General features: G+C 37.3%; 1 protein-coding gene across 9 annotated transcripts in view; it reads right to left on the bottom strand.

The window, feature by feature from the left end:
• The window catches only part of ERC1 (ELKS/RAB6-interacting/CAST family member 1), a 290,099-nt gene that overhangs the window by 172,361 nt on the left and 94,774 nt on the right, over positions 1-22,964 (bottom strand). For 5 of the 9 annotated variants that reach the window (XM_051784916.1, XM_051784921.1, XM_051784922.1 and 2 more), the window contains 4 exons: positions 9,163-9,300; positions 8,111-8,251; positions 6,886-7,026; positions 2,432-2,467 (listed from right to left, as the gene is read on the bottom strand). In XM_051784916.1, coding sequence (XP_051640876.1) covers positions 2,432-2,467; positions 6,886-7,026; positions 8,111-8,251; positions 9,163-9,300 — 456 coding nt within the window. The remainder of the gene's footprint in view (positions 1-2,431; positions 2,468-6,885; positions 7,027-8,110; positions 8,252-9,162; positions 9,301-22,964) is intronic. The other 4 variants (XM_051784918.1, XM_051784920.1, XM_051784924.1 and 1 more) reach the window with 1 other exon arrangement.

Genomic DNA, 22,964 nt, shown 5'->3' with positions numbered 1-22,964 from the left:
TCTGCCATGGACAGGGACACCTTCTACTAGACCAGGTTGCTCAGAGCCCCATCCAACCTGGCCTTCACAAAGCCTCTTGTACCATACCCTGTACATTGGCTATATCATATTGGAGAACAGAACACAGTTAGTTCCAACTTTTTGTATTTTCTGACTTCAGAGTAATGGGAAGTCTCAGAAATTTTGCATGCTATTATAGATTTTGTAGAGAATATGCTCTCCTGACACTAACTCTCCTGTCTATTTGCACCAAGTACAATCTTTTCATATTATATCTCATTTTCCCAACCTCTTCTCAACACTATTTGGCCAGGTTCAAATTCCACTCCTCTTATCCAGACAGATTCCACTAATCTATCAATTGTCCTCGTCCTTTTCCTATCACTTTTTTTCAGGTTTGGGAGATTTTCCTCCAGTTATATCCAACATCACCTGTAGCCCCATGTCTTCTGCTCACACACAACACCTTCTTCTTCCCCACGTCCCAGGTTCAGTGGAATTTTCATCGTAATCCCAGATACTCATTCTCCCAGCAAAATCCATTGTGTTTTCTCCTCTCAATGGCTAACATTCAGCGCCAGCTTCCAGTCTTAACCTTGTTTGTCCTGATATGTCCTGCACACTGAGGTGTTGATTCCTGCTTCTACTCTATTTGTATCCAGCAGCTGCTTGGAACCAGAATGGTAACTGGTGAATGGTCTACTTGGTATTGCTGCCACCTGTTCAAATGGGCAGACCTAGGAGAGAGGCTGTGACAATGGATAGAGACAATGGGAAGGTCTTCCTCCCTTTTCAGGATGGGGTATAATCAGTGCAGGTGGAATATTTGGGAAGTTTCTAATTGCTAATCTAGTTTTCTACTGAGTATAAACAAACAAATAATGCATTTAACCTTTAATCGGTTTAGATGGATTTAAACAGGGGCATCAAAATCTGGTACAAGGATAAAATCTTTGAATGAAAAATTACTAGTGTTAAAAAATGACTAAAAGCAACACATTTCTGTTCCAGAAAACAGTTGTTATGGCTGAGTTTCTTTCAAAAAGACAAAACCAAATAAAAATCTCAGACTGAAGCAAATAACATAAGAAACGTTAGCTTTAAGATTTAAAAGGTTTTGCAAAACCAGAAACAATTGATAAAGAGTCTATTGAACAGGATGCACTAAGCAAGTTTAGTAATGGGCTGTAACAACTTAATCTGTAGGTTTGGAGTTTGGAAAATTATTTTAAAGTGGGGGAATGTATCCATTTACGAGAAAACACTTGAATCTGTTTTTCATACCTGAACACACAAAACTTGGGGAAAAATATTTTCTGTTGTGAAATACTAAATAATAAGTAATTCAAATGCCATATCCACTAACTTTATAAGAGATCTTTATCCACTGACCATATCCACGCCATACCTACTAACCTTCAAGAAAATTGTTCAGTTTTTTTCTTTGTGCACCAAACACCTTAAAATATTTATTAATGTCTGTTTTTACATATAATAAATAATTCAAAATGCAGTGTAGGAGTCTCTGTGCCCTAGTGCATTCTAAGAGAACTTTCTACTGCACAGCACAACTCTCTTCACAAATCTAGTCCCATAAATGCATTGTATTATCTGCTCTATTAAAATAATTTCTAATATGGGATGCCACTAAAACTGGACTATTGCAAGCACCGGCAATTCTCTGACCCTCAGACAATGATTGTCAGAATAGACATTTACCCTGAACATTGTCAGGAGTAACACAGGTATCAGACTCATGAAAGTTTTGTAACACCATTTTTTATGCACAGAGCCACAAAAGAAATCTCTCATGAAAACCACCTTGGATTACGTAATTTACGGTGTCAAGATATTATTATACAAACACTCCTCAACAGGAGTGCTCTTTGACATCAAACAGGAGGCTGGTAATAGGATCCAAAATTAAACTGACATAGTACCAGCAAGCTTAATGGTCACACAAGTTTTTAAGCACTCTCTTACTTGCTGTAACTTAATTGTTATTTCTAATGCGCTGCTGTACATCGTGTTACAGAATACTTTCATGCAAGGAGCTTGATTTGCATGGAAATTCTACATTCTTGCTCTGAAAATGCACAGACAATGGAGATGACAGAAAAGCTACAAGACACTTTAAGCATCAGCAGCAAAGGGAAACAAAAGCATTGACACAGTATTAAGCTGACCAAACAGAAATGCAGTCAGACCAACGCAGTCAAACAGTGAAAACATCTCAGAAAGCTTTTCTGAACATGACTGGTCAGATATACCATAGCATTTTGTTTGTATCCATACTATCCATACCTACTACTAAAGTAATTCAACAGTATACTCTGTGTTGGTCCAAATATAAAAGCACAGGCGAATGCACATGCAACACAAAAAATTAAATATGCCTGGCAACAGCCTCTCAGGTTGCCAGGGAACTTACTAGCTTGGATGGATGACTCAATAAAACTTCAGGGTGCTAAAAAGGGAGAAAGAAGATAGGAAAAGATGGAGAAAATTTGGGATAGAACAGTGTGAGAGAGAAAAAGAAAAGATGCAACAAGAAAAGAATTTAAAATAATAGCTGCAACATTAATTTACTAAGACGACAGAATCTTAATTAGTGGTTTTAGCATGCATTACTAACCAGCTTTTGAAACAGGAGAAATATGGAGAGTTACCCTCATGCAAGTTCCAAACTTCACCTTGATTTTTCAGTTAAACAGATTTGCCCAGTCTCCACATATTTAACATAGTTCTGTGGGTTTATATATGACTTTCATAGATTGAGAAGGACTTTGATTTCTAGTCCTTCCCTTGTATCAATTTCCAGACAGCTAAATGGTTTAGAAAGTTAATTCAGTAACTGACACTATCTGAACACTGAACAATTGCTGGGTTTTTACTTTTACTGTTACAAGACATCCTGATTTCCCTGGTAACCTTTTTCTTTCTAGGTTGAATACATCATTTACTGTCCCTTCTTCAAAAAAACCCCCATCAGCTGAGAACAAAAGGTAGTATTTCTGTTTCATCTACCAATATTATCAGCGATATTTTCAGTTGTGACAGGAAATCTATGTTCACAAAAATAAAAAGCACCAGGGTTTGTATTAGATAAGTCAAGTAAACCTTGGGAAAGGTTAGAATTTGATGAACACTTCATTCAGTAATTTTTTCTCCTGTTTTTTGAAAGATACTATCCTCCTGAACTTGAAAAAAGAACACCACAGCAGAAAAAAAACCCAAAAACCAAACACCCTCTGAGTGAGCCTGTTGAATCCAGAGGTATTTTCCTGGCAGGGAATCACTGCTAACATTCTCTGATGAACAGTTCCTAGAACTGCACCAAGGGGAAGTTTGTTAACATATGGTTTTGGACAATTTCTTTTCCCTAAAAATAAGGAGTATACCTATAGGGAGAAAAACTATGCAATGGAAATTAAGATGGACAAAAATCCACTTATCTTTGCTGGAACAACTTATAATACTAGTTGGTCTCTTCTAAATTAGAAAAACAAAAAGAAAGCAAGTATACTGGCTGGGAAAGACAAGACAGAAAAAGCTGGGAAAAGAGTATCCTGAAGCAAAGCAACTAAAGCAAAACCTTTTCACTATAAAATTATTACATTAAAATAGGAGCTTGGAAAAAGACTTTCCTAAGGAAAAGAAAAACACAGCATAAAACCACTTCACATAAAAACAGGGAGAGAACCCCCTGTGTGTGATTTGCCTCTAATGATTCCACCTCAGCTAAAAGGAAAACAGGACACCAGGCCATGTAAACTCAACAGGGATCTATCTATGGCTTGCTTTCAGCATTCACAACCTCCCACAGTATCTCCTGCTGGCAGAAGGCTGACAACTGAGCACAGAAGCAGTGACAGTGGAATAATTAGAATATTAAGCTCACAGATTGGCATAACTATAGTAGCATTATTTGGGGGAAAAAAAAAAGAATATGAAAAACTGCAGTTTTAGTCTCTAAGTCAAGGATCAGTATAAAATAGTTATTAGTGAGAAGAGGAATAGTAACAATGAGAAGTGGACACCTCAAGTCAGACACTGGAGGCTGAAATGGAAAGAAAAATAATACCAGTAACTTTTCAGCACACCTGCACTCCACTTGGCTAATAATATTTCAGTTTAGCACAAAATTAAATCTCTTTTACAGAAAAAGTGGAAGTTTGCATGGTTCATGATTTCTCAGAGGCTTACTGTTCGGAGATTTAGCAAGAGTTTTTTCCAAGGACTGCCCAAATCTTTTTTATCTAATAGCTTAACAGTAGTCCAATTCAGTCTCTTCTGTCAGCTTCTTAACTTATGAAGCCAATAGATTTAACTGAAAGTACTCGAACTGTTCACTGGAAATAAGAGGTAAGGCAAACAAGACTGATGTTAGACACATCTCTGTTCAAACAGTAAGGGAAACAACCCAAAAGAAAAAGCTTTTAGCCATTTATTGTTAGGAGGCACACAAGAGCTTCCTTCCTGCCTGTGTCTTATGCAAATCTACACTAAGATAATTCTCAACAGAATGAGCCTCTAATTCAGTTTTAAACTGAATGCTCTTATGCAGCCATTAGTTTTAAGGCTAATTATCACCATTATTTGCAATGGTTAACAATGCAGATGTGTAAAACTGAAGCTTTGAAATGGAGCTGGACTATCTGTCATAATTGTTTCAGGGATGAGAAGGAACTAATCCGTCTTGAAAATGTCAAACTGCCTGAATAAATAACTGCAATGCATTAAAAAGAGAAAGCCTTTAAAAATACTTTTTTTTTTTTTACTTCTGTGCAAGCTACAAAAAAACCCCAAAACTCTGGGAAATTAAAAACAGCTGGAAAAAAGGTTATTAAAGAAATATCTAAAGTTACTCCTAAGTATAAAACATATTCAAGTGAATGTTTACTATATTTTCTTGAGTAACTAAGAGTAACCATGACTTGGTTCTAGAAAGCAAGGAAGATCAGTGGTAGAAGTGGGCCCTTTTGTTCAACTTGAGGAAAGCAAATGCAGTTAATTACTGCATAACTGGCTCCTGAGGTTAGATTCCTATATAAAAAGTAATTGTAAACTGACTTCTTATCACCAAAAAAATCTTTCCATAGAATTTGAATTTTCCCCTGAACAGAAGAATGCAGTAGCCCAACATAACACAGTACTTAAAAAAGGAACAAAGTATTGATGATTTTGTCTCTGTAGGACTTGAGAGAGTACTTTAGGGTCTCTGCACAGGAAACAATGGTCCAAAAGTCCTAGTAAATAATAATGCCTGAAGCAGAGGAGCAGATAACCAGAGTATTAGGGAAGGGTTTTATATTGTACATAGGTAATGGTAGCCTATCAATTTTCTTCTGTTGTAGAACTTGAACCATCCTGACAATGATTTAGGTAGCTTCTTTGGGTGAGAAGATGCAAATCTTATTTGTGCTTAAAATACAAGAAGTTTATATTCACTGTTTTTCTCAGAACCAAATTAAGAATAGTTATTTGTCCCATATCTCTCCTGTACAATTAATAGTGCTCTTCACATTTGAGCTATTTTCCCCTTTTAACCCTCAGGAAAAGAATCATCTTGAAGTGATTATAACAGTCTCCACTACAAACTACTACTATCATCCAATTGCCCTAACAAACTTTGGAAAATCTTAGTTCCAATAGATTCCTCAACTCATTACCAGTAACACACTGACACAAGATGAAGCTGTAACTCATGACAGAGAATTCAAAGTGAAAGGGTCCTTTAGGACTTCTGAAATACTCACCCACTGAAAAGAGCCTGTGAGACCAATAAATTTGCGTACAATTATCTTTTATTGCTACTGGGCTCTGTTGATGCTGAGTAACAGAACTGTTTATTTTATGTGATAGAACTATGGACAAACATGGGTCTATATATGCATATATAGAGTTTCACTTATGCAGAGTTCTCAGGTGCATTAACACACACTTTACACCCACACAACAGGAATCCTAAACAGGTCTTAACTGATGACTCAAAATTTGATCTCAAATTCATTTAAGGAACTAGGACAGAGTTCCAAACTACAGCATGGGCACTCCTTTTCCTGGTTAGATGTAAAGAAGCAGCTAGAACTCCACAATCCACAATTTTAAATTTCTTTTAAAACCTGTTACATTTTGTCTAGTTCTAATTTTATAAACAGAAGAGTTATCACTATTTTGGTTAGTGTGTTTTGTGCTTCTTCATCAGAGCTCTTTTAAAATCAAATAATTAAAATCAAACAAATGTTTTTCTCAACAGTGCAGTATTTATGCTACTCACAGCTAAAATAAAGGAGGCAATGCAAACATAACCCAAAGATGCTGTTCAAATGAATTAGCTTGCTTGTAATAGAGTACTATTCTTCTGAACAGCAAAATCCTACCAATATATCAGTGGTGACTGGCAATGAGATTAAAATAAAAGACCACAAACTTCACTGGTGACATATTCTTTTCATTTGTTTTTATGCTTTCCTACAGGCTGGGCCAATCATGTACCTGAATATATCACATTAACGCCTGTAAGCACTGATAATGGGTATGTGAAATGTTTAGCTGTTATTTTTTTAGGTTTTACACCAGTTTAATGGCACAATTACTGCTATGAACCATACTGAAGATGACTAAGCCTTTAATTCCTAGTACCTGTTAAAAAAAAAAAGCCAACAGCACTGTTACTGCATGTAAATGAACTCCAAAATTAGCACAGGTGTCTGAAAGTTACTTTCATACTACAGCTTGTAACATGGTTTGCATGGACACACCTTCACAGTTCCTGCAGGAAAACAACTCCAAGAATTTGCCCTTAGATTCCAAAGTTTATTGTAGACATGGCCAATGTGTTTAGCACTGTATGCTTACAACACACACATAAACACGAATTACCTTTTTCAATTGAGTTTCCATCTTCAAACATTCTTCCTTTTTCTGTTCTAATGCAATTTCTAGTGTCTTCAGTCTTGAATCTTTCTTCAGTCCTGATGAAGCCAATGATGAAGCATGTTCCTTCAGATCCAGCAGTGATGTCTAAATTAAAAGATGTGAAATAACTATCAAGTAAGTGCAACAGCTAGTTTCTTTTCCATCTTTATTTTTTTTCTATCCCTTCACACTATGTTCAGGATCCAATTTTGATCAATATTTTTTCAGCATGTTCATGTCACTGACTTAAGACAGTTTCATTTAATTCAGGTTTTCAGGATCAAAATACAACACTGTCTAAATTAATTGTAAAATAATTTTGAAAGATGGACGATTCTGTAAACTGGAACTTGTGCTCCAGTGACAGTCATGTTTAAGAAAAACTTGTCTTCAATAAAATTGTATTTAAAATTGTATGTGGTTAGCGGATTTAGCCACTGAAAGGGTTCAAAGATTTTCTGTAAACACCTTCCATGGAGTGAACTGATTCATGCTACCTAACTCCAGAAGACATCTCAACTCCTTGCCTTCCAAGCCATTTTTGGGTCAGGTTTCTTCCTGTCAAATGCTGATTTCTATGTAGACAAAAATCTTAGTACTTCCTGGGTATGTAGTTTTTGTATTGTTTTACTTTGACTGAGTTTTGAAAAAAGACTGTAAGTACATAAGAGAGGAACAGAGAGCACTTATATTTCTCTCATACAATTAAGTTCATTTGTCTGGCCAACTTACTCATTACCAACAATCAACTTAATTAATCAAGAAAAGACTTGAGAGTCAAAAGAACTATCTGTTTTGTGGAACAATACACTAGGAATAAACATTATCCTCATGCTTTAGGCACCCACAGCTTTGATCAGCCTCTGTCCTTTCCTCCCTACATTTAGACAGGAACAAGCCTGTTCTCTGCCTTCAGTTGTCCATAAGCACAGCTCTGGTCAATTCTGTCACTGACCATCAGTCATCCACTACTAACATGATTAACTGCTGCAAATAAGGACATGGCTGCTATCCCTGAAAAGGTGGTTCTGAAATATCAATGCTTTGCAAATTCTCAAATACCGTGTTTTACCAGATAAGCTTTGTTGAAGGACAACTGCTATAAAGCAACAGTTTTCTTTATCTCAAATATAGCACAAGCATATACAACAAACAATTCTGTCACAACAGATCTGTGGTGGTGGTCAACCTCTTTCTCTGTGAGATCTCCTTGTAAAATGCTGACTTTCTCTTTCAGGTCCTTAATGTCTTTCTTGTAGTTGTCGATCTCTTCCTGTTTTTCCCGTTCATCTCTGTCACGCTGCTCCTTTAAGCGCTCAATGGTCTTTTCCTGACAAAAGAAAGCACTCTGTGAAGAAAATCCCTCTTAGTCAGTTCAACTTCTGAGACTTCTTATCGCAACACTTCTTACACACTTTAAACGAGGAGGAGGAGTGTAGGATATTGCCCTTTTCCTTATGGTTTTAAAGATCCTCAAGAAGGAAGAACCTTCAGAAATATATGGATTTATTGCTACGAAATACCAGGTTTTCTGGATCTCTGAAAGTTCCCAGTGCTGCTACAAGGCAACGCAATTTATCTCGTTCTGATAATCAAAATTAACCCAAACCAGGGTACATTACATATCACTTTCTGACTTACTTAAATCTTATTTTTCCACAATGTACAGTTAAGCCTGTGGTCCTTCAGAGAGGAAAGGGTGCAGCGCATATGTGACACCAGGACTGATATACAGTAAGAAAAGACAACAAAACGACTTTTCAGTACACCAGATATCAGTGGAGCTTCGGTTATCCTGGAAGCTGAAAGGATGCAAGTGAATTCCACAGCTTTACCACAGTTCATAGAACCTGACAGACTAAAGGAGCTGTAGCCCTGGTTCTCTGGGTACCGCAAAAAAAAAAATAAAATAAATAAAGTAAGTCTAAAAGTTGTCCCAGCAAAACAGAATGGAAAAGTCTGTTCTCTCAGCCTGCTATCTCCCGAGAACTGCGGCAGCCTACAAAAAGCGTTAGTTGCCGGGAGAATCCCTCGGATTCCAGGCTGGGAACGCCGCCGGTCCCGCCGCGCTCGCGCGTCCTGCAGCGCCCTCTGGCGAGGGACGCGCCCCGGCCCCGCGGGATGCGGCCACCCTGCCCTGCCCTGGATGCGCCGTCCAGGGAATGCGCGGGACAGCGACTTCAGAGAGCTTATCAGCCAAAGGAACTCCCCAAGGAAGGGGATCACGCCTTCCATACTCACTTTTTCTGCGAGCGCTTCTTCCAGCGTGGTCAAGGCAGTGTCAGTGTTTGTGGTGTCGGCCTGCAAGGATTTCACTCGGTCCTTCAAGCTGCTCATCTGCTTCTCCTTGTCTCTCAGCTGCTCTTGAAGATTTTCAATCTTAAAAGGAAAGGGGTGAATTTTAAGGCAACATGAAGCAAAACCATCCAAAATCATTCTAGGAGTATATTAAATCGTTAAAATTATTCTTAAAGCAAAGGAAGCGGGCAAGGGTTTAATTCTTATAACTCTACATCAAAACATCAAGTGATGTTAGCAAAACCATAGAATAATAACAAGGAATCAGTAACATTTCCAACAATGAGGAAGGAATTCAGAGCAAGAAACACTAAACTGTCTTTACAAGAACAACATAAAGAAAGGGTATTATTCCTAATTTCCAAGGATGTTGGACACTGTGTGACTGAAGGATGATGAAAGCATTAACAATAAGAAAGGAAAAAAGCTGAGAAAAACATATGTAAACTAAAAAAGGCTCCTGATTACTAAGAAGTTTTGAAGAAGTATTGTTTCAAATATTTTCTTTGGTACTATCATATTTTTGCTGTACTGGTAATGTTTCTTGTTCATCTTACATGGTGGCTTGCTATGTGATGGATGATCACAAAGTGCCACTCCTTAGGTAGAAAACATATCAGCCTTGTTTTCTGTGGGTGTAGAATTTGATCTATTTATAAGTTCTGAATATATCTTTTGATACACTGAGAAGACCTAATGAGTCCTGAATATATCTTCTGATACACTGAGAAGACCTAATGCTAAACCTTTTTTATGCATATATACACATTAACATCATGATAACCTGTCAAACCCCAAAATTTATCAACATATGAGTAAACTGTATACAGATTTCTCAGTTGCTTCTTTTTTTTGTGTTGTTCTGACAAGTTTTTCTTGCATCAGAAAATGTACATCATAAACTGGTGAATGACGTGGCATGTAAGGTACCCATCTCCAAAATACTTGTAGGAAGATATTCTTTCAAAGACATTTGTAAGAAATAATGCAACCAGACAGCCTCAAAGGCCATCTAGTCAGTCCAGTATTCACAATGCTGAATTAAAGCATCAACTAATCTTTTTGTTTCACCTTTTAAACAGCAGTTAGCAGCAGCTTGGTTACTGGAAATATAGCAACTATACCCAGGTTTTACTCTTCAGTGTTGGAAAAACTGAGTTGCTGTGATTCCAGAGAAAATGGCTGTGTAGACACATCCACGTCTACTTTGCTATGTCTATTAAAATTACATCTAGAACACAGTAGAATACAGGGATTGGAACAAGATGATTTTTAACATCCTTTCCAACCCAAATGATCCTATGATTTTATGACAGTTTTAGAAACTGGTCTAGATCTGTAATGATAACCATAAAATATTTTGCAAGAGACTGAACATCTAGTCACAAATAATGGCAGATATGTTAACAAGTGGAAGCTAGAAGGAAGAATGACCTAATTCAGGGAAACATTTTCAAATGTTCCTTTATAAACCATGACCATGGAAGAGTCTTTCGGTCTAAGACTCTTTATACCATATTTTTCATTTCTTTTAAGCAAGCACAGTAAATTTGGGATTCAGCTTTGTACACAATTTATATATTACTGCTAGCAGAAGAACTATCTAAGTTTTTTGTTGTTGTTTAAGGAATGGACTGAAATTTGGTTCAGTTTATCTTTGTTATTAGTTTCAATTAGGAAAGAAAAAAAGAATTAGGCCTCCAAGTTATGCTCAAAACTAAATTTGGGCACAACACAAATGATATGACAAAACAAAGAGCATCAGGAAACCATAACCAGAGATGTATCGTGTGAGTCAGAAATAACTGTAAGAATTGAAAATTCCTTCTTTATACACTCATATCTATTTTTTAATGCCTTATGTAGTCCACGGAGCCTCAGAAAGAACCCTACTATTATGAGTGAAAACTGACTGGTGCCCACACGTAGGGCTGCTGAGGAGGTAACGTCCCCAGGAGTAGCCCAGTGGTTGCTTCTGACCTTAGGAGCTGCCAGTGTCATGAGCTGTCTAGACAGGCTGGTGTTTAGACAGTCAACCATGAAAATATACTACAAAGGAGGTTGAGTTATTCTTAGACTCCTGTTTACTTCTGAAGGAGAAACACTCTCGCCAAAGGCTCTGGCTGGCTGAGGAGGGGATAGTGCAGAGTGACTTTCTGCTGCGAGCAAACCACACACAAGAGGCAGCTAAATAATTCAGCTTCAGCATATATTTAGATGATTACTAAGGCAGCACAAGCATTTGCACAGTGTGCATTTTCATGTTTCAATAACACTGTTTGCTATGACCAGAGTAAGAAGATAGCTGTATGAGAATACTCATCTTCCCTTTACAATTGCACCCTCTGCTATTAAAAACCCTAAAACAAGAATGTAACGTGTATAAAGTTTGAACCTGTCTATTCTTTCAGTCTATATGCATATTTTTCTGTCTGGAGTAATAAATGGTGAGTTTGTTATCATCCAGGGAACAGCAGTATGCAGAAATATTCCAAGTCATACTAACATCTCGGCACTACTTAAAAACCCCTCTGCACCTGCAGCTGTGCCTTTTGCAGGGGCACATAACTGGGAGTCCCCAGTGAAGGACATGACCCTTAAACTACAGAAAATGAACTGGCACAATGGGTCAAAATCGATGAAAATAAAACAGGTAAGTAAAATTAGATTTTTCTTTTCTCCCCAACAAAAGATGAAATAAACCTCGGTGGAATCTCTAAGTCTTGTGGAAAACATAAAGGGCCAAGGACTGAATGAACACTCGTTAGTCTTGAAATACTCAGAAGATGATAAATCTCTGAAATGCTGTAAACTAAAGTATATATATATATAAAACTGTACCATCTTTCTAAAAAGGAAAAATAAAAAAGATATTATTTTTAACTATCTTTAATCTTGCCATATATACTTGTTTTGCAGGGTAAAGACAGCCATCTATGGATAAGTTAGCAACACTATCCTTACTGTAAAGGTACACATACCTACACTGGAATCATCTGGTCTGCACACCAACTTTCTCATCAATAATGATTTACTGAAATATTTTTTCCAACATTACCAGTTGTCAAGCACTATCACGTTTCAACCTGGGTGATTTATTCTTAGTGGTGTGGAACTAATTATTTTGCCTTCCAGCCCCGAAGCACAGGAGAAGAGGCAAGAGAAGCTTCCTCTGGCATTCTGTTCCAAAGGCAAGGAAACATTCTACCTCTCACAAATACTGATCTCACTGAAAACCACAAGCAAATACAAATTAAAAATAGCCCAGGGATTTAATGAGACACATCTAGTTAAATATCCATCAAGGTCACCAGATTCCCAAATTCCTCTAGTTAGAGGTTACTAGCAAATCCTTTGTATCATGCTTCAATCACGAAATTCTTCTGTAGACCCAGTGCCCACCCCAGGGCATGTGGAAATGGAACACTTGGAAAACAATTTCTATTGTATCTGTGACTTCTGAATAAATTAAGTGGGTTTGTGAACTGGTTGTTAAATTTCTTCCACACCCCACCACCCCATGGTATTGGAAAAGAACCTTTTTCATCCTTCCAAATATTTATTTTTAATCAAACACCAGCCAACACTTTACAATGATAATGTTTGCATCCCCTGGGTTGTAACAGAAATACCTGCACTCTGTCTTTCAATTTGCTTCTTGCTACTCTGTTTGACTTGTAAAAGGAATGAAGTGGTAAAGGCCTTAACTTAGTTCATTCTGTGACAATAGAAGTGAAACAACCCTCTTAGAAATACGAAGATCCAGTAATTTGGACAAATATTTAAATAATGCAAAATGTCTTTCTTGAAATTCAAAATGTTTTACAATTTGAGAAGGTTCATTGCATATTATACTGTTTGTGTGTACCTCCAATATGTAGTAACTAGCTATACTACTTGACTGCAGACAAATCTTTCACTGTTCTTTGTTCTATAAACAGGTGGAAATGCTTTTGCTTATACTCTGCACTTGAAAGAGATTGTTTTGATCAGTAACCTATCTTCATCATAATATACACCAAGTATAGAGAAGACAATTTAACACTTGAGAGTATTCTTTCACTGTATTACAAGAGCAGATGTGCAAAAGAGTATCTCAGGGTTCTGTTAAGTCTCCTCTGCTTTTTCAGCCCTGGTTTTCCTCTGGTGAAAGCAGCACTGCAAAAAGGATCTCAATAATCAGGTGGATTGAGAGTGTTTCTGTTCCATTCCTGTGGCATACGAACCATAACTTCACATAAATTGTGACCTTTCTTCCTTGGTTTTGGGAATGCACTATTGGTCACACCAGCTCCAGGGTCAATGACCACGAAGAGATGATGGATTCTCACCAATCACAGGAGAAGGGATTCTGTCCACATCAGAAATATTAACAAGAGGACAAAAAGAGCATTTTTGGAAAGGAGAGTGGGTGAGTAAACAGGTACACGATGACAAAACAGCCACAATTCTGTCTAGCTGGAGATATGTTACTCTCTTCAATGTAATACTGATATCATGATAAAAATTTGAGAGCCTACAGACATACCTGAATTGCTGGAATCCCACAGTATTTGAGAAGCTGAGAAAGGTGGGCTTGCATCAAAATCAAGATAACCTATCGGACATGTTCACATTAAAACAAACATGCTCACACAAAAAAAATTAATAAAAGAATTGTTGCTTCAGGGAAAGGAGTAAGATGTTACTGAGAGACCACCTTAAATACTGAGAGACCATTCAAGAAAGCTGTAGTACTGGATTTATAATTATTACTGTAATTCTGAAAATCATTTTTAGAGACCATAATGAAAGCCTATAAGCAGATATTACTGTCCAGTTTTCTAACATTAAGCTCCAGTTTTATCAATGTCACACTGAAAACCTCACTATCATTGTCTTTCTATAGCAAATCCTGCAAAAGTACCACTGGAACAGTCCTGAACAAATTGCAAAAATCCATAATTTAATTTAGCATTAACAAATTCTCTGTGAGTGTGAAGTAAGGTCTGTCACATGAGTGAACATCATTCCTATTACTGTATTGAACTATTAGACTGAAAGGAATGTTCCTGCGATTAATTTTAAAGGTTAAATTCCCAAGACTAACAACAATGTGAAGCTTTAGGCATACCATGTCTTCTTGCAAGGGTGAGATTTGTAAGTTGTTTTAAAGTTCAGGACAGATCAAAACAATTTCTCTTTGTTCACTAAGATTTTGGCAAATGCAAGCCAGAGTTTCTTCCAAAGTTCAGCTGCACTCAGTACACTCTTTTCACTTTATGATCCAACCAATTGATATAAACATGGTCACACTGTTGTCAAGTTTTATACAGAGATTCTTATTTTTGAATTATCATACTAAAAACCAATTTAAGTAGTTTGCATATCTACTAAATGTGTAAAGTTCATTAAGGATAAGTAAATTAAAATCACTATGAAATGCAAGATACCAGTCGTGGTCTCATTCCCTCTCTCTCTCTTCTTAACTTCGAATTCTGTAGTCCCAGTTAACACTTCACTGCAGAGGTGGTGAACTGTTCAGTTAAGTGGCAAACATTTGTTTACATTAATTCTGCTACCCAGGGAAGACTGGATAAATTTTTATTTTGCTTCCCAACGAAGTTTTCTTTTTTTTTGCTGCTTCAATGCTTCAATCTGGAACATTACTGTCTTTGTAACATCACACTGGAATATCATTATGCACTTTGGAAATGTCCTGAACCTAAAATAGTGGGATTCTGTAACACCTTGAGCTGGTACAGAGGACCTTACACCAGGAGGTTTCTTCAGTGGCCATGGGCTACCAAAGGAACACACAGTTGCCTTAAGAAAAAGAACCAGGCTAGAAGGGGTGGGGACAGCATGAAGAAGGACAGGACAGAAAGAGAATTTGAAATGGGAAAACTCCAGCCTGCTGATGCATCTTAAACAATCATACTTCTGTGCCACTACACGAGTCCAGTTAAAACCCGAAACAGCTCCCATTAAAAAAATTTGTTGCTTTTTCAGAAGATAAAAATCTTTTTGTCATTTTCAGTCTCCCGGTCTCCAAAAAGTCCTTTGAAATCGGCATGAAGATCTACACTGTTCAGCTTTACAAATAAAGCATTGTGTTGCTATGCAGGTTAGAAAGCACAAAGAATTTATCTTTGTGATATCCACTGAAAATAAAACCTTAAATTATCTAATAAATGTACAGATCACAAACAGGCACGTTGTTACTGCTTCAAAAGGAAGCAACTTATATGCAGAGAAAAAAAGCTTAAGAAAGTACCTACAAATTGCAGGACACCTCATGAAATTAAAGCTTTATTCCTGACCTAACTTTGCAATCAAGTTGTCTTGAGAAAAGAATGGTGTGCAGAAAAAAGTGCTGAGACAACAAAAATTGACTTAACTTGTACAAACAGTTAATTATTTTGTACCTCTGGTGAAGGAACAACAAAAATATGACACTGTGACAAAAGAATATTCTCTTTCTATTGCCTTTCAAATAAGGTTGCTTTGCAAGTAGATCTATACCAGCCAGAAAAACAGTTCATCTATGTTTACATAATCTCTAAGGACATTTATTTCTATCCCTTTGTTTCCTTTTGTCCTCCTTTCTTTTGCATACCTAATCATCCTCTGGTAGCACCAGTTTGCTGAGAGATCACTGCAAAGCAGAACTTAACAAGAACAGTCACCATAAAGTGAATTGTAATTTTAGTATCTTCTAAATAATAAAGATTTTTTTTCTGTACTGTCGTATTCCCTATAACAAACTGTATTTAAACCAGATGTTTCAAGGTATATTCTCAGAATATTACTATCATGTTTGCAATCTTTTTGCCCTGCTAGTAAATAGTTTGAATTTCCTTTGAACCTAATGCAATCGTATCACTAAAGTTTGCTTTTTCTGAAAATTGACACTGAGAGACATTTTCCTGACAAGCTTCTGAAGATACTCCAACACAATTCAAATCAGGGGAAAAAAAAAAAAAAAGAAAAAACCCTCCTGATTTTTGAGTTCATAAACGTCCTGAAATTCACATTTTGAAGGGAGCCAATGTATAGGTTGTTCTTAAGCATTGTGTCAGCTCCAAAGCACTCGCCTAGAAAAAATTACGTATTAGCAATGACTCACATCCTTAGACAGCTGTAAACCAGTTAAATTCAGTTAAGAAATTGCTTCATTCTGAGGAGGTTCAATAATATCAATAGCCTAAGCTAGTCAAAAGCAGAGTCGTAGAATCATAAAATCCTTTCATGGAACACTATTCAATACAAGAGAGGGTTTTGATGTGAGGGCCAGACACTTTTTCTAATAGCCACTGATACTGGCTATGTCTCAAAGCACACAGGTTTTAATATGAATGGACAATACTTTCTTTATGTAAAATGCAATTAAATAACAAAAGTAAAAAAGCTGGTCATAAGAGATTTGATTTTGCAATATGTGAGCCAGTTGGTTAGATGCATATGGTTCATTGCATGACCCATTAAAATTCCTATCACTGGTTTATCTTAGAGCTTCACTGGATGACCCCTTGTTTTGGTGATATTCATCAGGTAAGAGAATGCATCCATTATCCACCACCAAGACTTCAACCTTGGTTGCTCATTAAGATAATCTGTTGGTTCCAACTTGAGCGTAGTACTTTCATTCCCAACAGTAATTCCCAACAAAACACTGCTATCATAAATAGCAAAACAAATTCATTTAGACGCTGCTTCTCCTCTTCATTGAAACACTAAGTTTATATATTACCCATTTATTTCATATATGTTAGAATGTCATCATACTGAGAACCACAATTGAAATCATCTGGTAATTTATTTCACAATCTAGTTATGAATAACATCCATTTTGCTGAAATCCCAGCCTAACCATGCAGAATAACATCACGCTAATTCTCCTTTCAGCTGTGCCCTGACATTATGAAGCAATCTGTGAGTACGTTTTCCAAAGTTTTACTCATACAACCTACCAAGCACAAATGGATTAAACACCCAACTATTTTGGGGATATCTGCTCGCTCCTGTGCCAAGTCTCAGAAAAGACTTAGACAATAAATGTGCATGGATTTGACTTAGCAAAGTTAATTACAGAAAAAATACAAATACTTATATTGAAGTATTTTCATAATGATGGTTCCCAAATGTTCAAAATAAGGAAAACCAAAACTACTTCATTGTGCAAGGCTGACAAAACAAGGGAAAAATTTGGACCCAGTAATTGTTAAATTAGATCGGATTTTCTGCTTTGTAAGAAGCAGAACAAAACTAAGAAGTTGTGACACTGTTTTTAGAATACTCAAGGATCACAAGGTTATATAACATTTAAAAACTGTCAAGTGAAAAACTTCCTATATTAACAATTAAATTTCTTTACTTGGATAAACCAAGTATAGTATTTCATTGACGATTATTGTGAAACACTCCTCCCTCAGTGGCAACTTTATCTCATATACTCAGGAATACTGATGATATTTTCCTGATTTGCTTTATATTTTGATTTTGGTTCTACGCAGAGTAAGGATACTGTAACTACTGACACACCCCTGAGAGAGACACAGTTGTGTGTGTTATATATCACACCCTCATTACAGAAAAAAAGGTGGCAAAAAAAGACATGAAGAAAGGAAAGGCTTAACTCCTCAGAGCACTGAGATACCCAAGCATGGAAATCAGGGAGCAGAAAAGACCAACCATTGAGGCAGGTGAATGGATAGGATAGGATGGGAACACGGGATTTAATGTTGATTATAAAGGAAATCCTCACAGCAAACTAAACTCCATTTACATTAGCATTTAGGATCACTCAAGTAGAAGGCTGTACAACTTGAACAAAGATTTTAAATTAGATTTCGATGCAGACACTGAATTACTTTGTCCAAATAACTCATTTATTATGATCAAAGATATACTGTAAAGTAAAACTGTCCAAACCCAAAGGGGAGAGCTCTGGAAAGGAGGGATGCTTCTAATCCCAGTGTAAAACACGGTCAGTCAACTGTGATTGTCCTGATTCATTCTCCTAGAAAGACTATGGAGTGATGAATAGGAAGGGATTAGGAAGTCATACTGTAAATACTAAACATGAAAGTGTGTGTGTGTGTATTCTTCAGTAGTTAGTTATCCCTGCTATTAGAGAATTCAGAACACAATAGGCAAAATATCAAACTCTAAAAATTCTTTAGTAGTCCATGCTCAAAAAAAATAATTCAAGAACCTAATATAATAACTTAGTACCACCATTTGTTTATATTCTTTCCCACTTTATACTACAGGTTGCTTTAGGCAAATCAGCACTGCAATCTCTACAGAATATAATGGTTGGAAGGGACAGAGAACGGTCCTCTTTATGCAGAAGTTCTGTGTTTAAAGACATTCTCTGCCATCTTTGCTGGAAGATATGTAAACCCTTCATCACGCAGAGGAGCATCCCAAAAATCAAATGCATGCTATTCTGGGACAAAGGGACCTTAATTTCTTCTGGTGACACTACTCCATACTGAACAGCTTTCTTATCCCTTGGATAAGTGAAATCACGGACTTGAAAGCCATTCATATGCTTGTGCCTTTCGAAAGTCCCAAAGACTGCATAAATATTATGCAGAGACCCAGCCTAGAAGTCTGTCTAGCCTAGTGGATTCAAAATTCACTCTCGAATCCAGGAAACTATTGATTTAAGCTGAAAAATCACTCCTTCCTTGTTCTGGTGAAGATCCCTGAGTTGGCTAATGCAGTCACTAATGTCTGTTCCAGACACAGCTCAGACAAAACCCCCAGGGGCAGAAAACGCCTGGTGACCAAAGGGCTGGAAACTGTGAAGTCTTACAACCCAGAGAGCAATGAAAAGCCTTGTGAGGAAGACTGATGTAAGCAACCCCAAAAATGGCACACGCCCTTGCTTTTCCTGCCTCTTCAATCATAGGGAAGTTTGTATTTGTCTTGCACGACAGTGAATGCACCAACAAAGCTCATTAGCTTTATCTTGCCAGGAAAACTACACGTTTAATTTATAATGAAGGCAAGAGGCCCCACAGTTGGCTGTTTTCCCAGATCCCTTCAAGAAACCAGAATTTGTCAGTCCCCCTACCTATGAGTAATGTTCCATCTTGCCAATCAGGAGGTTATCTCAAGGCACAAGGAGGACATAGTATTAAGATGACTGCTCCTCTTTGAGGGATACTAAAAAAAGAAGGTTCCTTCCGTACATGACAGATCTGCTGGGTTGTGGTTTCAGTTTTCTGGAATGCTGGAGTACAGATAATACCAGAAACTCCAGTGGAGTTTTCCTGTAACTTTGCTATTGCTATCAATCTTCTGTGACACTATTACAGCAGCGTGCATCAGTTTAAAACCCCACATTTTCTGGCTACAAAAGTTGAGCTACAGAACTAACATCATTAACCTCACAGTCCTGTTTTCTTTCTTTGTTTGAGCCTACTGATCTACAAGGACAAGTAGATATCCATTACTTGAGACAAGAAACAATCAAGCACTTCAGTTACTAAAGTCAACAGGCAAGATTCTTTAATAACATCAATAAAAATGGAGAGAATGTTCCTTACATTAGTAGATCTCAAAATAATAAACTGACTTGCTATCATTCACACACATCAGAGCAACTTTTGACTTTTTCAAAGAATATTACTATACATCTGGGAATACAGGTACATATGTTACATATAATCCAGATGTTTTTATTTTTATTGTGGTATCACAAAATGCTCCAAGCAAAAAAGGGATAATATAAAAATAAAGTAGCACATTCTCCACTTACAAATTTTGAATTATAACAAAGGCAGGCATAAACACTTATTTTGAATTCAGTAGGTTCCTCTGCCACAACTGCTGCAGTAGTAGTCATAACTGTGCACCAAAATTTACTGAAATAGCATAAAATTTGTTATATGTAAAACCAATTTTTCAAATTTAACTTATGCCTCCTCCACTAGTTTAGGTGGCCCACATAATTTTCTAAACAATCTTTCAGTGCATGTTCAGCATCTATCAGTAAATTCACTCACAGATTCCACTGTTCTGAAATGTAATAAAAAGCTGTTCTTATGCAACCCTATTCAAAAGCTGTCTGGACACGGTCCTAGGCAACTGAGTCTGTATAGCCCTGCTTGAGCAGGCAGGTTCACAAGATGACCTCCAGAGGTCTTTTCCAACCTCAAACCATTCTATGATTCTGTGAAGACTATTTGCCATAAAACCATACATGCACTGAAAAAAGAACTCAGGAAAAGAAAGTCTCAGGCTTCCTCTGTTGATGTTCAATGTAGAAATATCTTACAATGTTCTTCAGCAGTACAAGTCTGTGCTTGGGACTACTGTGCTAAGCCTCTGACTTCTGGTTTAATGACAAAACACAATTAAAACTCCTCATAATAGTGTCAAGAGTGCTCAGAGGGTGATTTGTTGTTTTCAATAACTAAGCATGAAGTATTCAACGGACAAAAGGGAATTTCACCAATTAATACAAGTGATCACGTACTGCAATAGAACCTAAATACGATACCTGTTGCTCTAGGCTATGGACTCACTGGTGAGGGCCGTATCAGTGCCCGACTTAACGCTGTGAAATCCATGTTCCTTTGGAAAGTAAAAGCTCTTACAATGAGAATGCTGGAGTATACTTCAAGCCACAAGTTATCTGCCATGACTGATCTGGATTAGGCAAGAAGATTGAAAGTATATTCCTCTTGTCAGTCCTTGGGAGAACACACTGTCACCTCTACCAGCACCCATAAACTGTGTACTGTCTGCCATTGAAAATACTGTTTCAACTTAAGTTTGGGGACATTTTAGGATTCCAGAAAAATGTATGTTATTATATGGCTCAGAAAGAATCAAAGATATCAAATCTCACAAGCTAAAGCCTCCCCTCAGATGGAAGGGACCTTGCTGACACTGAACCCAAAGTTGCTGTAAAAACTCCAAGATCTGTATGGTTATAAGCCACCTTCAAAACTAAACTAGCAAAGAGCTGAAAAGTGGCATGAAGAAACTGGGTTATTCCCCTGCTCTAACATTATCTTATTACCTGTACATTCATAGAAGTAAAAAAAAAAAAAAAAGAAGACACACCATGTCACCTGAGCTGGACTGCAATTACTCTAAAAGGTCTCAATGGATTCTCAGAGAAGTGGAAAGTCAAAATTGAGGGGTAAAGGACCTTACTTTTGAAGTGGTCATGGCTCACCGTAAAGTGAAAGTAAATTCTGTGTTGTGTCCTCATTTTCCATGTGGAAATTAAACAACTAATCTCCTACCTGAATGGTAGAAATTAAAAAAATCTCACAGGATAATTATGCTGGATTTGAACTGGTATAATAAAGCCTCTCCAGTCTTCTTTGGCACTTTCATTGCTACCACAAGATTTTAGCTAGTAGTATTTTGATAGAGATGAGGGTTTAAAAGGCCATCTAATTTTTCCTATTATTCCTCTAACTGAAGATAATCATCATGGCTAGGCTTCGCAAACGAAGATTTGGGAAAGGCTCTATCCACATTTGTTACAAGCATGCTGGTGGCTAAGTATACTGGTGAAAACAGAAGTGACTAGCATCTTGGAGTGACAGGGTAACAAATTAAAACAGCTTCTCAAAATTTCTAAAAGCCACGAGTTTCAATTTTGTTATGTTCAGTGGCTGTCAGCAAGCCTGAAACAGAAAGGTCTGAATGAAAGAAAAAGCAGCAGCAGCAGAGGTCTGATATCCCTTCAGGGACACAGAGATACAAGTATATCATGACCCTACAGGACACATCTTTGAGGTCATGTCTGTCAGATTTAATAAAGAAGCTGGCACAAGCCTGTGGGGATGTTTGGTCTTTTTTGTGGTGTTTGAAGTCTCAGAACGGAGTTTGGAACCAGCTCAGTGGCATGCCTTGAGACCTGGAGAGAAAGGAGCAGAAGCATGGCTTTTTCTGACAGAGAGAGATACTTACAGGAATACCCTTGTATTTGCACTGATAAGCCACAGAGTTCCTGAAGAAAAGTACCTATTTAATCAGCTCTACCTGAGCAGAAAGTCCAGCATATCTTCCTTCTACCTCCCTGCAGAAGCTCTGATGAGCAGACTATTATGATCCTCTGTAGTGCTCCTCCTTAAATGTTCATGATTCAAGCACCTAACAGCAGAAAATAAGCTTTCCCACAGGTATGTTACAGAGAAAAAGAATCATCCAGTCTGAAACAGGAAGCCACATGCATACCCACAGACCACCTTTGTTGGGACAGTCTGACTTTGTTCTTTGCTGTATAGTTTGCCCAACCAGAGACTTGGACACACATTGCAGGTCTGAATGAGCCACTGCCTACAGTGTGTGCACTATAGGACTTTAAAGCACTAAATGTCAACATAGAGAGTCTCAAAGGGATATCTCAAAGTCCATCCTGCATTTCATTAATTCTTAGAAAACCATATATTCTTTCATCTGATAGTCAAGTTCAAGGTCACACTCGGGAGGATGAAACTATCATAAACTGAATTACATGTTTGAAAATGCATTTCCTTGTCTTCAAGCTTGGAGCAGAAGAGCTGCCACAGGAGGTAAATCTACTTCACCGATGAGGAAACAGGGAATAGAAAGAAAACAATCTTTAAAGTACAAACACCAAACTTCAGAAGTTATGAATACTAAACCAACACTGCTATTGTAGTAACTATGATCACTATTAAATTCAAAGAACTGAGTTATAAATTTTATTTGCAGCCCCTCTCTCCTGCCACACAGTGCTTCTTATCAATAAGCATCAGATATTT

The sequence above is a fragment of the Manacus candei genome, unplaced genomic scaffold, assembly GCF_025592945.1.
Source record: "Manacus candei isolate 608988 ecotype Guabito, Panama unplaced genomic scaffold, ASM2559294v1 h1tg000018l, whole genome shotgun sequence".
Lineage (NCBI taxonomy): Eukaryota > Metazoa > Chordata > Aves > Passeriformes > Pipridae > Manacus > Manacus candei.
The sequence above is the reverse complement of the archived record's forward strand: the minus strand, read 5'-3'. Positions and strand labels throughout refer to the sequence as shown.